The 17,074-nt window shown below is 36.0% G+C and overlaps 1 protein-coding gene across 15 annotated transcripts in view; it reads left to right on the top strand.

Moving 5' to 3' along the window:
• The window catches only part of Mllt10 (MLLT10 histone lysine methyltransferase DOT1L cofactor), a 193,926-nt gene that overhangs the window by 69,385 nt on the left and 107,467 nt on the right, over positions 1–17,074 (top strand). For all 15 annotated transcript variants that reach the window (XR_009224754.1, XM_058572285.1, XM_058572290.1 and 12 more), the window contains 2 exons: positions 13,376–13,479; positions 15,468–15,561. Coding sequence is in view for 14 of the 15 variants with exons in the window: in XM_058572285.1 (XP_058428268.1) it covers positions 13,376–13,479; positions 15,468–15,561 (198 nt within the window). In the remaining variant the exon portion in view is untranslated. The remainder of the gene's footprint in view (positions 1–13,375; positions 13,480–15,467; positions 15,562–17,074) is intronic.

The raw sequence follows: 17,074 nt of genomic DNA, 5'->3' as shown, positions 1-17,074 counted from the left end.
GGGTAGTGGCATGACCTGAGATGCCAGATAGACAACAAGGCATCTAAAAGCAAATATTAAGGATACATTTATTTGCATCTGAAATTGGGACATTTCCCAACAGTGATGTCCAGTATGCTCAGGTAATAAAAAACCATGAGGGTGCCATATAGAAACTAGATGCAGAGTACATTTAGCAACATGTACTTACTTTGATCAGGCTGCTACTGCTGGTGATATTTCTCTGGCTACAAAGTTGTGCTATAGTTTGTCAGTCTTTTCTTACCTCCATTATTGGTCAGTTTTATTTTTCCTTGAAAGCATTACCTAGTCTGGAACGGTAACCACCCACATTTCTAGAAGACACACCATATAATATCTTCACAGGGATATGTCAAAAACTTTTTTTTTCTTTTGGTACCAGAGATTGAACTCAGAGGCATTTGACCACTGAACTACATCCTCAGCCCTATTTTTGTACTTTATTTGGAGACAGAGTCTCACTGAGTTGCTTAGCACCTCTCCATTGCTGAGGCTGGCTTTGAACTTTCGATTCTCCTGTCTCAGCCTCCCGAGCCACTGGAATTACAGACAAAAAACAAAAACAAAAACAACAAAAAAAAAAAACAACTTTTTTTTTTTCCTTTTTAAATGAAATTGGGTGTTGAGTCCAGGGGCACTCTGCTACTGAGGTACAGTCTTCAGCCCTTTTTATTTTTTTGAGACAGGGTCTCACTAAGTGGTCTTGAACTTGAGATCCTCTGCCTTGTTCTCTAGAGTAGCTGGGATTATAGGCATGTACCACTGTGTCCAGCTGGGCATCTTTTCATTAGTCAGTCATACTAGTTTTTAGGTCCTGCTTGCCCTATTCTACTATGACCTCATTTTAACTTAAATTTGTAATGCTCTTCTCTCCAAATAAGGTCGCTATTTAAGCTACTTTACATATCTTTCTCAGGGGTCACAATTCATGATGATCTGTCTTCTGGCTATCCTCAAATTCATGTTCTACCAACATGCAAAATATATTCCATTTCATCCCAACATTCCCCAAAATTGTAATCCATTTTGGCAGCAACCCTAAGTCCCAAATCTTAAAATAATAAACTCAAAAAAATCTCGAATCTCTTCTTCTGAATCATCTAAATTGGGTATGAATAAGACTTTGGTCTATCAGATTTCTTTCTATCTGTGAACCTTGAAACGTAGAAAACAACAGGCACAGGATAGACATTCTTAAATAGATAAATTGGCAGCGTAAAAGGGGTCGAACCCAGTGCCTCACATGTGCAAGGCAGGCACTCTACCACTGAGCCACAGCTCCAGCCCAGTCTGAATCATTTTGATGTGACTCTGTTCTAGAACATTGTTTCTTATATTAAAAAGGAAATCAAAGGATAATTTTTGTCTTTAAATAGTGAAAACTTTCAGGCTACGAATTTGCCATGGTATAGGCAACTTAATGTCTCATGCTTGACATTTTATTTAGATGATGTTTTGTTATTTGGGAACATTTTCTCAATAATCCTATTCACGTGTTTTCTTGATCAAGTCGCTATTTGGTCAAAGAATTATCACATCATTTCCTCCCTCTTTGCTTCATGTGTCTTAGGGCTCTGATGTAAGACACATATATGATTGTAATTTTTTAAAAAAATATTTATTTTTTAGTTGTAGATGGACATAATATTTTATTTATTTATTTTTATGTGGTGCTGAGGATCAAACCCAGGGCCTCCCATGTGCTAGGCGAGTGGTCTACTGCTGAGCCACAACCCCAGCCCCTATGATTGTAATTGTTATATCTTAATTTGATGGATTGGTCATTGGCCATTTTATTATGATAAACACTATATTTAATAGCATTTTTATTTGAAAGTTCCTTTTGTGTGATAAGAGTGATAGGCACCCAGCTGTCTTGTGCTTGCTGTTTTTTATGGTATATCATTTTCATCCTTTTGTACCTGTTTGTACATTTGCATCTAAAGCATGCCTTCTGAAGATAGTAGTAAGATTTTTTTTTTTTGTACCAGTGATTGAACTCAGGGGCATTCTACCACTGAACCCCTACTACCCCAGTCCTATTTTATATTTTATTTTAGAGATAGGGTCTTGCTGAGTTGCTAAGCACCTCACCATTGCTGAGGTTGGCTTTGAATTTATGATCCTCCTATCTCAGCCTCCTGAGCCGCTGGGATTATAGACCTTCAGTTTGCCACTGCACCCGGCTGACAGCAGTAATTTTTGTAATCCAGAGATTTTGTTTGAAAATGTCTTTTTATTTTTGTAAGGTGTCTTTGCTAGATATGGGGTTGTTGGTGAGAGGTTTTTTTTTTTTAATCTTGAAACATTTTGAATATGTTATTCTGTTTTCTAAAATCTATTGTTTCTTTTTTTCCTTAAACTTATTTAATTAGGTATATATGACAGTAGAATGCATTTTGATTTGTTGTACACAATGACAGCACAAATTTCATTTCTCTGATTATACACGGTGTAGTGTCACACTTTGTGTGCAGTCATATATATATCTAGCATAATGTCCGTTGTATTCCACCATTTTTCCCACCCCCATATCCCCCTCCTTTCTCTCCCCTTTGCCCACAGTTTCTCCATTTTTCCCATCCACCCACCATTATGGATCAACATGCATCTATTAGAGAGAACATTGGGCCTTTATTTTTTGGGATAGACTTACTTCGCTTAGCATGATATTCTCCAGTTCCATTCATTTACCTGCAAATGCCATAATTTTATTCTCTTTTAATGCTGAGTAATATTCCATTGTGTATATATCACAGTTTCTTTATTCATTCATCTATTAAAGGACTTCTAGGTTGGTTCCACAGTTTAGCTATTGTGAATTGAATTTCTATAAACATTGATATGACTGCATTACTGTAGTATGCTGATTTTAAGTCCTTTGGGTAGAGACTGAGGAGTGGGATAGCTGGGTCAAATGGTGGTTCCATTCCAAGTTTTCTAAGGAATCTCCATACTGCTTTCCAGATTGGTTGCACCAATTTGCAGTCCCACTGGCAATGTATGAGTGTGCCTTTTCCCTCATATCCTTGGCAACACTTATTGTTTGTATTCTTGAAAACTACCTTTCTGACTGGCATGAGTTGAAATCTTAGAGTAGTTTTGATTTGTATTTCTAATTACTAGAGATGTTGAACTTCTTTTTAAATATTTGTGGATTGATTGTATATCTTCTTCTGAGAAGTGTCTGTTCAGCTCCTTAGCTCATTTATTGATTGGGTTTTTGGTTTATTTTTTATTTTTTATTGTTGGTTGTTCAAAACATTACATAGTTCTTGATATATCATATTTCACACTTTGATTCAAGTGGGTTATGAACTCCCATTTTTACCCCTTATACAAATTGCAGAATCACATCAGTTACACATCCATTGATTTACATATTGCCATACTAGTGTCTGTTGTATTCTGCTGCCTTTCCTATCCTCTACTATCCCCCTTCCCCTCCTTTCCCCTCTTCTCTCTCTACCCCCTCTACTGTCATTCATTTCTCCCCCTTGTATTATTTTCCCCTTTCTCTTCACTTCCTCTTGTATGAAATTTTGTATAACCCTGAGGGTCTCCTTCCATTTCCATGCAATTTCCCTTCTCTCTCCCTTTCCCTCCCACCTCTCATCCCAGTTTAATGTTAATCTTCTTCTCATGCTCTTCGTCCCTACTCTGTTCTTAGTTACACTCCTTATATCAAAGAAGACATTTGGCATTTGTTTTTTAGGGACTGGCTAGCTTCACTTAGCATAATCTGCTCTAATGCCATCCATTTCCCTGCAAATTCTATGATTTTGTCATTTTTTAATGGGTTTTTAGTTTTTTGGTGTTAAGTTTTTTGAGTTCTTTTTATATCCTGGAGATTAGTGCTGTGTCTGACATGCATGTGGCAAAAATTTGCTCACAAAATGTAGTCTCTCTCTTCACCTCATTGATTGATTGTTTTGCCGAGAAGAAGTTTTTTTTGAGTCCATCCCATTTATTAATTCTTGATTTTATTTCTTGTGCTCTAGGAGTCTTGTTAAGGAGGTCAGTGCCTAATCCAATGTAATGAATATTTGGGCTTACTTTTTCCTTTATTAGGTGCTGGGTCTCTGGTCTAATTACTAGGTCCTTGATGCACTTTGAGTTGAGTTTTGTGTATGGTGAGAAATAGGGGCTTAATTTCATTTTGTAGCATATGGATTTCCAGTTCTCCCAGCATCATTTGTTGAAGAGGCTATCTTTCTTCCAATGTATGTTTTTGGTGCCTTTGTCTAATATGAGATAACTGTATTTATGTGGGTTTGCCTCTGTGTCTTCTATTCTATACTATTGGTCTACATACCTATTTTGGTGTTAATACCATTCCATTTTTGTTACTATAGCTTTGTAGTATAGTTTAAGGTCTCCTATAGCGATGCCACCTGCTTCACTCTTCTTGCTAATGATTGCTTCAGCTATTCTGGGTCTCTTATTTTTCAAATGAATTTCATGATTGCCTTTTCTATTTCTATAAGGAATAATGTTGGCATTTTAATTGGAATCTCATTGAACCTGTATAATAGCACTTTTGTGTAGTATGGCCATTTTGACAATGTTAATTAATTTTGCCTATCCAACAATGTGGGAAATCTTTTCCATCTTCTAAGGTCTTCTCCAGTTTCTTTATTTAGTGTTCTGTAGTTTTCATTGTAGAGGTCTTTCACCTCTTTTGTTGATTCCCAAACGATTCATTCATTCATTCATTCATGGCTATTATGAATGGGGTAGTTTTCCTGATTTCTCTTTCAGAGGATTCATCACTGATGTATAGAAATGCATTTGATTTATGGGTATTGATTTTATTTCCTGCTACTTTGCTGAATTCATTTATTAATTCTTTAAGTTTTCTGGTGGAGTTTTTTGGATCCTCTAAGTATAGAATAATGTTGTCAGCAAGTAATGATAGTTTGAGTTTTCTTTTCCTATTCATATCCCTTTAATTTCTTTCCACTGTTGGAGTGCTCTGGCTAGAGTTTCAAGGACTATGTTGAATGTAATGGTGATAGAGGTTATCCCTGTCTTGTTCCGGTTTTTAGTGGGAATGCTTCCAATTTTTCTCTATAGAATGACGTGGACCTTGGGTTTAGCATAGATAGCTTTTACAATGTTGAGATATGTTCCTACTATCCCTAGTTTTTCTAGTGTTTTGAACATGAAAGGGTGCTGTATTTTGTCAAATGCTTTCTCTACATCAATTGATATAATCGTATGATTCTTTAAGTCTATTGATGTGATGAATTATATTCATTGATTTCCATATGTTGAACCAACCCTGCATCCCTGGAATGAACCCGACTTGCTCATGGTGCACTATTTTTAAAATATGTTTTTGTATGCGATTTGCCAGAATTTTATTGAGAATTTTTGCATCAATGTTTATCAGGGATATTGGTCTGAAATTTTGTTTCCTTGTTGTGTCTCTGCCTGGTTTTGGTAACAGGATATTACTAGCTTTGTAGAATGAGTTTGGAAGGCTTCCCTCCTTTTCTAGTTCATGAAATAATTTGAGGAGTACTGGTGTTAATTTGGTTGGTAGGCATTTGATGGTATCTTCTGTTTCCTTGCTTGAAATTGATCTGTTTAAATTGTGCATGTTCTCTTGACTCAGTTTGGCTCGATCATATGCCTCTAGAAATTTGTTGGTTTTCTATTTTACTGGAGTATAAATTTTCAAAATTATTTCTAATTTCTTCTATATTTCAATAGTGTCTGTCATGATATTTCCTTTTCACGAATTTTAGTAATTTGAGTTTTCTCGTTCTTTTCGTTAGGGTGGCTAAGGGTTTGTCAATTTTATTCGTTTTCTCAAAGAACCAGATTTTTGTTTTGTCAATTTATTTAATTGCTTCATTTCAATTTCATTGATTTCTACCCTGATTTAAATTATTCCTGTCTTATACTACTTTTGGTGTGTGTTTGTTCTCCCTTTTCTAAGGGCTTTGGGCTGTAATGTCAGGTCATTTATTTGTTGACTTTTTTCTTCTTTTAACAAATGAACTCCATGCAGTGAACTTTCCTCTTAGCACTGCCTTCATCGTGTCCCATAGATTTTGGTAGGTTGTATTGGAGTTCTCATTTACCTCTAAGAAAAAAAATTTTTTTTTTAAATCTCCTTCCTGATGTCTTCTGTTATCCAAGTGTTGTTCAATAGCATATTGTTTAAGCTACTCCAGGTGTTCAAATTAGCTTCTATTTTTTATTTTATCATTGATTTCTAATTTCATTCCATTTTGGTCAGATAAAATTCATGGTAGAATCTCTAGTTTTCTTCGTATTTGTTAAGACTTTTTTTGTGGCATAACATATGGTCTATTTTGGAGAAGGATCCATGTGCTGCTGAGAAGAAAGTGTATTTGCTCGTTGATGGATGGAATATTTTATAAATGTTGGTTAAGTCCAAATTATTGATTGTATTATTGAGTTTCTATAGTTTGTTTATTTTTTGTTTGGAAGATGTATCCAGTGGTGAGAGAGGTGTATTAAAATCACCCAGGGGGGTTGGGGTTGTGTCTCAGTGGTAGAGCGCTTGCCTAGCATGTGTGAGTCCCTGGGTTCGATCCCCAGCACCACATACAACTAAATAAACAAAAGAAAAGCATTGTGTCCATCTACAACTAAAAATATTAAAAAAAAAAAAAAATCACCCAGGGCTGGGGATGTGGTTCAAGTGGTAGTGCGCTCGCCTGGCATGCGCGGGACGCTGGGTTTGATCCTCAGCACCACGTAAAAATAAAATACAGATGTTGTGTCTACCGAAAAACTAAAAAATAAATATTAAAAAATTCTCTCTCTCTCTGTCTCTCTTTAAACAAAAAAAATCACCCAGTATTATTGTGCTGTAGTCTGTTTGGTTCTTGTGTTTGAGAAGGGTTTGTTTGACATACATAGATGCCCCATTGTTTTGGGCATAGATACTTATGATTGTTATGTCTTGCTGATGTATGAATTCTTTAAGCAGTATGAAATGTCCTTCTTTATCCCTTTTCACTAGCTTTGGTTTGAAGTCCATTTTATCTGATATGAGGATGGAAACCCCTGTTGTTTACATGGTCCATGTGAGTGGTATGCGTTTTCCCACCCTTTCACCTTCAGTCTGTGTTTGTCTTTTCCTGTGAGATCTCTTGAAGATAGCATATTGTTGGGTCTTTTAAAAAAAATCCAATCTGTCAGTCTATGTCTTTTAATTGATGAGGTTAGGCCATTCACATTCAGGGTTATTATTGAAATATGATTTGTATTCCCAGACATTTTGGTTTATTTTTGGATTTTATCTTGACTTGGTTTCTACTTTGATTGGCCTTTCCTTTAGTGTAGTTTCTTCCTTTGCTGATTTTCACTTCATTCTCCTGAAATATTTTGCTGAGGATGCTCTTTAGTGCAGGCTTTTTTGCTCTCAATTCTTTTAACTTTTGTTTATTATGAAAGATTTTTCTTTTACCATCAAATCTGAAGCTTAATTTTGCTGGATATGATTCTTGGTTGGCATCCATTTTCTTTCAGAGCCTGGTATGTGTTCTTCCAGGATCTCCTGGCTTTGAGGGTCTGGGTTGAAAAATCTGCTGAGATACAAATTGGTCTCCCCCTATATGTGATCTCATTCTTCTCTCTATGACCTTTAAGAGTCTATCGTTTTTCTGTGTGCTAGGCATTTTGATTATAATGTGCCTTGGTTGTAATTTTGTACATTTGGTGTCCTTAGCGTCTTGTATTTGATTTTCCAATTCATTCTTCATGTTTGGGAAACTTTCTGATGTTATTTCATTGAAGAGATTGTGCATTCCTTTGAATTTGAATCTCTGTGCCTTCCTGTGTCCCAGTAGATCTTAGATTTGGTCTTTTGATGCTATCCCACAATTCTTGAATGTTCTTTTTATGGTTTCTTACCATCTTCACTGTGTGGTCAACTTTATTTTCAAGATTGTATACTTTGCCTTCATTTTCTTATGTTCTGTTTTCCAAGTGATCTAGTCTGTTGGTGATGCTTTCTATTGAGTGTTTTATTTGGTTTATTTTCTTCATTTGAAGGATTTCTGATTGTCTTTTTTTTTTTTTTCTCCCCAGAATCTCTCTTTTTCTTCAAGTAATCTTTTGCTGCTTGTATTTGCTCTCTTAGCTCTTCGTTGGAGTGATCAATTTTTGCCTGTATTTGCTCACGTGGTTCATTCTTTAATTTGTAGATTATTTTAATTATGTGCATTCTGAACTCCTTTGACATTTCATGAACTGCGCTGTCCATGGATTCTATTATTGTAGTATCTTAAGTTTGTTTGGGGACACTTTCCTCCCTTGTTTTTTTGTGTTGTCTGTATCTTACTTGTAGTGTAGATCTGAGGCATTACAGTTTCTACCCTATAATCTTGTAGTGTTCCTGCAGATTGCCTGTATCTTACCTTGGTGTTGAGCTTCCAGTCCCTGTCCCCTGTCCCAAGATAAATGCTACTGCAACTGAACGTGTGGTGGTGGCAATATCAGAGTTTACTCAGGATAGCAGTTGGGGGTGTCCCAAGATGGCTGCAACCACTTTCAGAGATGGGGCTGAAAAGGTGGGCTTGCCTGTTCAGAGATGCAGCTGTCTCCAGACCATATATGTTTTCCCAAGGTGGAGGCTAATGCTTGGGGAGGGCTGTGGAGTTGGCTGCTGTGTCCCAAGATGAAGGTGGGCCAAATCTGGGCTGCAGTGTATCTCAGTTGTTGCTAATGGGACTTCTGGTATTAATTTTATTGCTTTCTTTGATTGTGACAAGTCATGCTTTTCTCTTGCTGTTTTCAAGTTTTTTTCTTTATTTTTAATTTTCACTATTTTGAATATGGATCTTTTGTGTGTATATTTTGTTTTGAGGTAGGGGAGCTTTTTTGATGCGTGGATTATTATTTTTAACCTACGTTTGGCATTTTCTACCAATATTTTTTCTCTCCTTTTTTTTTTCCAGATGTTGAACCCAGGAGTGCTTTTTTATATTTTGCGTTTTTATATATTGAACCCAGCTCTTTTTTTTTTTTATTTGAGACAGAGTCTCACTAAGTTGCTTTAGGCCTGCCTCAAGTTGTTGTATTTTTTTATACCCTTATTTTACTTATTTACTTTTATGTGGTGCTGAGGATTGAACCCAGTGCCTCACATATGTCAGGTAAGCATTTACTACTGAATTACAACTGCAACTCCAGTCATTATTTCTTAAAATACATGTTCTGTTTCCCCTTTCTTCTCTTGGTTATTTTTATGTTGGTGTACCTAATGGTATACAACATATCTCTGAAACTGTTGTGTTGTTGTTCCTCCTCCTCCTCCTCCTCCTCCTCCTCCTCCTCCTCCTCCTCCTCCTCCTCCTTTCTTCTTTTCTCTTCTTCTCATTACAAGGTATTGAAGCCTGGGGCACTTTACCACTGAGCTACATCCCCAGTCCTTTTTATTTTTTATTTTGAGGCAGGATCTTACTAAGTTATCCAGACTGGCCTCAAACTTTCATTCTTTTTTCCTTAACCTTCCAAGTGGTTTGTATTATAGGTATGCCATTGTTCCAGCTCTGCAGCTGTTCTTTAGAGGTATAATTTTTAAAATATTTTACTTAGATTGCATAACCTGTATTGGTCTATTTTTAAGTTTATGTGTTTATTTTGTCTACCAGCTCAAATCTTTTGAGCCTCTTCAGTAAAATTTACACTTTGAAGTTCCATTTGATTGACAGATACATTTCACTAGCATCTGGGTACCCTCAGTGACAGTTTCTGTTGCCCCCCCCCCCTTGTATATGGGTCACATTTTTCTATTTTTTTTTTGTATGTCTTATAATTTTTAGTTGAAAACAAATTTTGGATAATACATTGTAGCCATTCTGGATAATGATTTTTCTTTCTCCTTGTGGGTCATTGTTTGTTCATTTGTTGCCTGACTTCATTGAACAAATTCTCTAAAATCTTATTTTCTCTCATATGGCTCTACTCAAATGTATACCCCACTTATTTTTTAGTTTAACTCTGTAGGTTTACCATGACATGACAAACCTAATGGCTTGGTTGTACTTAAGCCTTCCCTAGTTATATCTCCAGTCCTTTTTAAATATTTTTTTATTTTGAGAGATGGTCTTGCCAGGTTACCATTGTTGGCTTTGTACTTGCAGTCCTCCTGCCTTAGCCTGGGATTATAGATGTGTGCCATGGTGCATAGCCTTTAACTCTTCTTAACCAGCTAGGTTAGAAGGATCTGTGGCAGACTTAAAAGCAGTTCCCAAGCCACATACAAATCTCAATGATAGGCTTTTGGGAGGGAGGATGAGTATGGTAGTCCTTCCCTTTTTTAGTTTCTCTCTGCCAGCATGGATCCTCCGCTACACCAGCAAGTTGGGACAAAGATAATAGAGTTCCAGGATTCTTGACTTGTAAAACTGGGAGTCAGTGCATGGGAGCTGCCAAGGCTGAATAGGATATGAAGCACTGGTAGCTTGATCCTCCTTCTGATGAAACTGTAATCTCATATTAGAAACATCCCTTATCTTCTTGACCATCCTACCAGAGTGGAATTTCTCTAACTGGGGGGAAGAAGTGGGAAATAGGTCATGATGGGAACAGGTCATGGCCCCCAAACCATAGACTTTTACTGTTCTATTTTTTTAGATTTAGTACATTTTCTTGAAAAAAAATTTCTTATTTTATATATCCTGGAATAGTTACAGACACTTTAAATGGCTTTCACCTGTGAAGTTGTTTACTGCTGTGTGGAAAAGATTCCTAGAGCCCCTTACTCTGCCATTCTGGATGTTCTGTCTGTCCTCAGCCTTTTTTTTTTTTTTAATTTTTTAAGTTGTTGATGGACCTTTATTTTATTTATTTGTTTGTGATGCTAAGAATGCCTCATGCATGCTAGGCAAGCACTCTACCACTGAGCCACAACCCCAGCCCCCCCCCCCCTTTTTTAAAGAAATAAGAATATATTATGGTTTTATTGAATTCAAATGACATTGTCTGTTCACTTTCAGTCTTTGGTTTTCTTTCTTTCCTTTTCCCTCCCTCCCTCTCTTCCTTCCTCCCTGCCTCCCTCCTTCCCTGCTCCCTCCCTCCTTCCCTCCTTCTCTTCCTTTTTCTTTCTCTTCCCTTGTAATTGTTTGATACTTCCTTCTTATATTTTGAATAATTAGTAATGCTTTTATTCAGTGTGTTTAGGTTGATGATGTTATAATTTGGGATTTTACTTTTTAGAAGTATAAAATGATGTGCAATTCAGGTCAGACTGAAACTGTAATTTTTCAAAAAAGGAGTTGAAACCATTTACCCAAGTAGATTCTAGGATTTTTTTTTTGTTGTTGTTAAATAACTCTGTCCTTGTAAATTTTGTTGCATGGTGTTATTTGGCACCACAAAATAGCATGAATGAAGTTCACTAGTTTATACCTTTTTACTCTTTAGAAATTTGATTCTGAAATTCCCACTCCCCATCTACCTACCTACCTACCTACCTGCCTACTTACCTACTTCCTCCGTCCCTCCCTCCTCAGGGTTTGAACCCAGGGGCACTTAACCTATAAAGCCACATTTCCAATCCTTTTTTTTTATTTTGAGACAGGTCCTCAGTAAGTTGCTGAGGCTAGCTTTCAACTTGTGATCTGCCTGCCTTAGCCACCTGAGCCACTTGGATTACAAACATGCACCAGCTGGCCTTGCCTCACTTTATTTTGCTACATTTATCACCTGATTACATGTGGTTAGGCATTAATTTTTTGTGAAGTCAACTTCCAGTGAGTTTATAATTTTATTCGTTATATACTGATACTCATAAATATTGTTTGTGTTATTCAGCCTTGTATAACATGACCAGCCATACTTTATTTTTTGGTGGTACTAGGTATTGAACCCAGAAATGCTTTGCCACTGAACTATATCCCCAGCCCTTTTTATTTTTCATTTTGAGACATGGTGATTCTGTGTTGCCCAGGCTAGCCTTGAACTTGCAGTCTTCTGCCTGACTTCACAAGTCACTGGGATTACAAGTGTGCACCACCACACCCACCACACTCAGCTTCATCCATGATCTTGAGCTGTGAAAAAATATTACTGTTAGCTATTTTTACACGAGAAATAGACCAGATGGCAATCAGAGTTAACTTATACCTCTTGGGACATCTCTCTCGCGCTCTCTCTCTCTCTCTCTCTCTCTGTCTGTCGCTCGCTCTCGCGCTCGCTCTCGCTCGCTCTCTCTCTCTCTCTCTCTCTCTCTCTGTCTCGAGATTGAACCCAGGATTGTTCTACTTTGAGCAACATCCCCAGTCCTTTCTGTTTTGAAAATTTCTTTTGAAACAGAATCTTGCTGTGTTGTTCAGGCTGGCCTCAAACATGCAATTCTCCTGAGTAGCTGGGATTAGAAGCCACTGTACCTGATTGACACAATTCCTCACAAGTAAATCTTTGGGGGCATTTCTGATTTACTAAGTCTAAAGTATCTTCCTCCCACTATAACATATTATATTGCTGGTTCTAAAGACCGTGGGAATCTTTATGGAGAGTTGGAATGTAATCTTGCTCATCTATATGGGACAGTTCTTACTCCCATAGGTCCCAGTCTCTGTGTCAAATCCCTTGTAAATATGCTTATTTCCAACAGAGAGGAAAGGTAAACTTTTTGTTGTTGTTGTACTCTTGTTACAGGAATCACTTGTTTTATATTGATGAGGAGGTATTGTGAAAATAGGGTGCAGTAGACTGTGCTAGTCCTGTCCTTGGTGCTTGTGAAGAGTCTTCCTGTTTATTTATTTATTTATTTTTATGCGGTGGTAATATTCAAATCCAATGCATGTCACATGTGCTAGGCAAGGGCTCAACCACTGAGCCCCAACCCCAGCCCCTTGGCAGGGTTTTTGAGGCTATTGAAGACAGTCCTATAGTGATTTTTTTTAGTAGGACTATTAGTATGTCATTGTTTGTTTTCCTATTTCTATTGTTTATAAAAATTACTGTCCAAAAAAATATTCATGTTTAGAAGTAAAGTGGGTTAGATAGTAAAACCTTACCTTCATTTCTGAAGACAGGCACAGTAAAGCATGAATGAATTTGGCTAGTTCAGGTTAGTGTGCATGCCTATAATAATTCTACCAGTCCAGGAGTCTGGGGCAGGAGGATCGAAAATTTGAGGTCAGCCTGGGCAAGGTAGCAAGACTTGCCTCAAAAAAAACAGGGCTGGGGTTGTAACTCAGTGGTATAGTGCTTGCCTAGCATGTGTGAGGTACTGAGTTTGATCCTCAGCGCTACCTAAAAGTAAATAAATAAAGGTATTAGGTCCATCTACAACTTAAAAAAAATTAAAAAACAAAATATGACTTTGGTTTTATTTTTGTTTTCGTTCCTCTGCCTTCAGACATGCTACATTTGTGATGAACAAGGAAGAGAAAGCAAAGCAGCCACTGGTGCTTGCATGACATGTAATAAACATGGATGTCGGCAAGCTTTTCATGTAACCTGGTGAGTACATTTCCATCATTGTGTAGAAAAGCAATTGGTAAATGACTTGTATTAAAGTTATAAGTTAAAAACTTAGGTATCCAAGTATTAGTTACAGTAAGTTTTATTGGAATAGTTTTTATGTTTATTTACTTATTTGTAGTAAAGATAATTCTAACAAGTGACTAATATTTACTAATGAGGATTTGCAGTAAGTGGACCTGGGTTCTAATGTACACTAAGCTCCCATTTCATCTTGTTTAAAATATTGGTATTGGTCACATACCCTTTGATTTGTAATTAGGATGAAATGAGCTGATACAGGTAGACTTGGCACAGTGTCTGAAATATTAGGATTCATTGTGCTTGTTCACCTTCTTTGTCTCAAGGGAAATTAATATGGTCACCATCATTTTTGAGGTTATGTGGGCTGCCTCTCACACATTTATATCACCAAATTTCAAGGACACAAATTATTAAAAACCTGATATTTTACATAATAGTTAAAAAATGTTTGGGAATAATCCACATACTTATTAATTTTAATAATCCATTTATGCCTGATGGTTAATGTAGGCACATGCTCATTTCTTGAGCTTTTAAGTATTTAAGTACATTCTAGGCTGTTTGAGGGGGGAAAAGATTTTTATGAATTATCTTGATTACTATGCCTAATTTTTCAAAGATGAAATTCCCTTTTTGGGTATGAAAACTATTTTAATACTGTGATTTTGGAGTATTAAAATTGTGAAAGTTCAAATTGACAGAATTGTCATTGTAAACTAGCATTGTGTGTGTGTGTGTGTGTGTGTGTGTGTGTGGCGAGGTTGGGGGGGGGGTGTGCCCACACACAAACACATCTTCGCACCAAGAATTGAACACAGAGCCTAGTGTGTGCCAAGCAAGAATTCTACAACTGAGACACCCCAGAGCCCTGTATTTTGTATTTAAAAATATATATATAAACATACAAGTTTCAGTTTCATTTCTTCTACTGTTTTTGGCTGAAGAACACAACTTAAGTTTATCTTGTCTACGTGCTATGTCACTGTTCCCTTCAAGAGTTGTGAACTTAGTCCTGGGTGAATGAATTTTTCCTCTTAAGCATATTCAATTTGCATCCATGGGCTAGATATATCATTTCATCCTTTTAGAGAGGCAAGGGCTTTATTTGAACTTCTGATGTAGATTGAAAAAGTAAACTGAATTGTTAATTATGAAGTAGGATGTAATTTATCCTAAAGTTTTTTCTTTTTAAAGATGTGGCGTCACAGTGTTGTCCAGGTTGATCTCGAAATTCTGGGCTCTCCTGACCTTTCTGTTTCATTCAGCCTCCTGAGTAGCTGGGGCTACAGGCACACTGTATTGTGCCTGCCTGTGTCTCTGTCTTTGTCTGTATGTCTCTTCTGTCTGTCTCTATTTATTCATTCTTTTTTTTTTTTTTTTTGGTGCTGGGGATTGAACAAAGGGCCTAGCACTTGGTAGGCAAGCACTCTATCACTGAACTACATCGCAGCCCCTGTCCCTGTCTCTTTAAGTAACGTAATGTCTATTTGGTAGCATTAAATATGTATACATCTTCATCCTTGATAGAGATGAAGAACACATTTTTTCGTTTATTCATTCTTTCATTTAGGTATTTACTTAGTTTTTGTAGCACTGGAAATTAAACCCAAGGGTGCTCTACCACTGAGCTAGATTCCCAGACCTTTTTATTTTTTGAGAGAAAGGGTCTCATTAAGTTGCCCAGGCTGGCCTCAAATTTGGGATCCTTTTTTCTCAGCCTCCAAGTAGTAAAGAGCTTATTTTAAATCATAACTATACATACCCTTTAAAAAATGATCAGTTGCAGGTTGGAATGAGATGTACTTTGCCACAAATAGAATAAAGCCTTTTATCTTAGAAGATATATTCCTTACATATTCCTTACAAGCATCTTAAGAGTAAATTTTGTTCATTTCTTTATGCTGTATTGTTTTTTAATCCATGCACCTGGACTTTATTTTCAGTGCTCAATTTGCTGGACTTCTATGTGAAGAAGAAGGTAATGGTGCAGATAACGTCCAGTATTGTGGCTACTGTAAATACCATTTTAGTAAGCTGGTAAGAATTAGTTTTGAATTTAATATTAAAATACTAGTAATTAGTTTTGACAATAGAGTGACACCATTATTTAAAAAAAAGTGTAAGAAATTTCTTTTACCTCAATTTTTGCTTATGATTAATTTGTTTAGCATGTTCTTTATTGGAAATGAAAAGATTTAATTTAAAAAAAATCTTGCTCTGCTTGTGTTCTTTTGTAAAGTTGAATAGTCTAGAATATTCTAGTTTAGAATATATATAAGTACTTGATAGCAAATTTTGCTGTACATTTAGTAGAAAAATTATTTTGTATAGAACTCCTATATTATTTTCAGTTAACTTTTGGCGTGTCATTATCCTTTTGTGATTTCTTTTCACTTGTTTCTCGTTTTTCTGTTTCATTATTGTTACTCATGTCATTTTAAATTTATTTTCATTTTTATTTACTAGGAAATAGTAAAATTGAAGTAAGGCTTTTTGACCTTAAGAAATATATTTAAGCCCAACTTTGGGAATGTTTTAAAATTTAATCAGTCTTTGCTGTTAAACATTAGCATGGATGATTGAGTTAGTAGTAATATATGATTAATCATTTCATATTTATGTTCATGTTCCTTTGAAGGATCAGTATTTCTTTAATGTCCCAAGTGTTTCTTTCTCAACCCTTATACATTCATACACTGAAGTTTTAAGGCACCTTTGTTTTTCTTTTAGTGTTTATTATTACCTTTTTCTCAAGAATGAGGCTTGCTCCTTCTTTCCTTTGTTCTTCTTTCCTTTCATATTAATAACATTAATAGAGGCTCCTGTTTTATGAAATGAGCAATTCATATCTCCAGTTTTCTGTATTTCATCCATATGAAATACAGTCATTAAGTCATCACATAATGATGATGGACTACATATAAGATGGCAATCCCATAAGTTTATATTGGAGCTGAAAAAATTGTATTTGTTTAGTAATGTTACCTTAGCTTTCATGTCTAGATACGCTTAGATTCACAAATACTTAGCATTAGTATTCAGTGTAGTATTATGTTGTACAGGTTTATAGTCTAGAAACCATTGGCTATACCATATAACCTAGGTGTATAGGAAACTGTACCATCTAGGTTTGTGTAAGAGTACTCTGTCTGATATTTGTACAATGAGAAAATCACTTAATAGCATATTCCCTAGAATGTATCCAGTTTTTCAGTGACACATGACTGTACTTAAAAGTTTTATCTCTATCATTTGATGTGAAGGCTTTGATTTAATGACTAACAAAAAATAACCAACTGTTCAAGAGAAATTTTGAGATTGAAAAATTGAAAATTTTGCTTCTGGGTATTAAGCCATACTGGAATCTTCATTTTCTAAATGAGATGTGGTACAGATAAAAATATACAAATAATGAAATGGATTTTGAAGTTTGTAAAATAGAATTTTCTCATTGCTAGTTATTGACAGAATGTTATCCCATTTGCTAGTTGGGAAAGAAGTCTGTTTAATAATTTAATAAGATCATATAAATTATTTGCATAGATTTTAT

Source organism: Marmota monax, unplaced genomic scaffold (assembly GCF_021218885.2).
Source record: "Marmota monax isolate L192 unplaced genomic scaffold, Marmota_monax_Labrador192_F-V1.1 WCK01_AAM20220418_F8-fsc00098, whole genome shotgun sequence".
Classification (NCBI taxonomy): domain Eukaryota; kingdom Metazoa; phylum Chordata; class Mammalia; order Rodentia; family Sciuridae; genus Marmota; species Marmota monax.
Note: the sequence above shows the minus strand (reverse complement) of the source record. Positions and strands in the feature narration are given on the sequence as shown.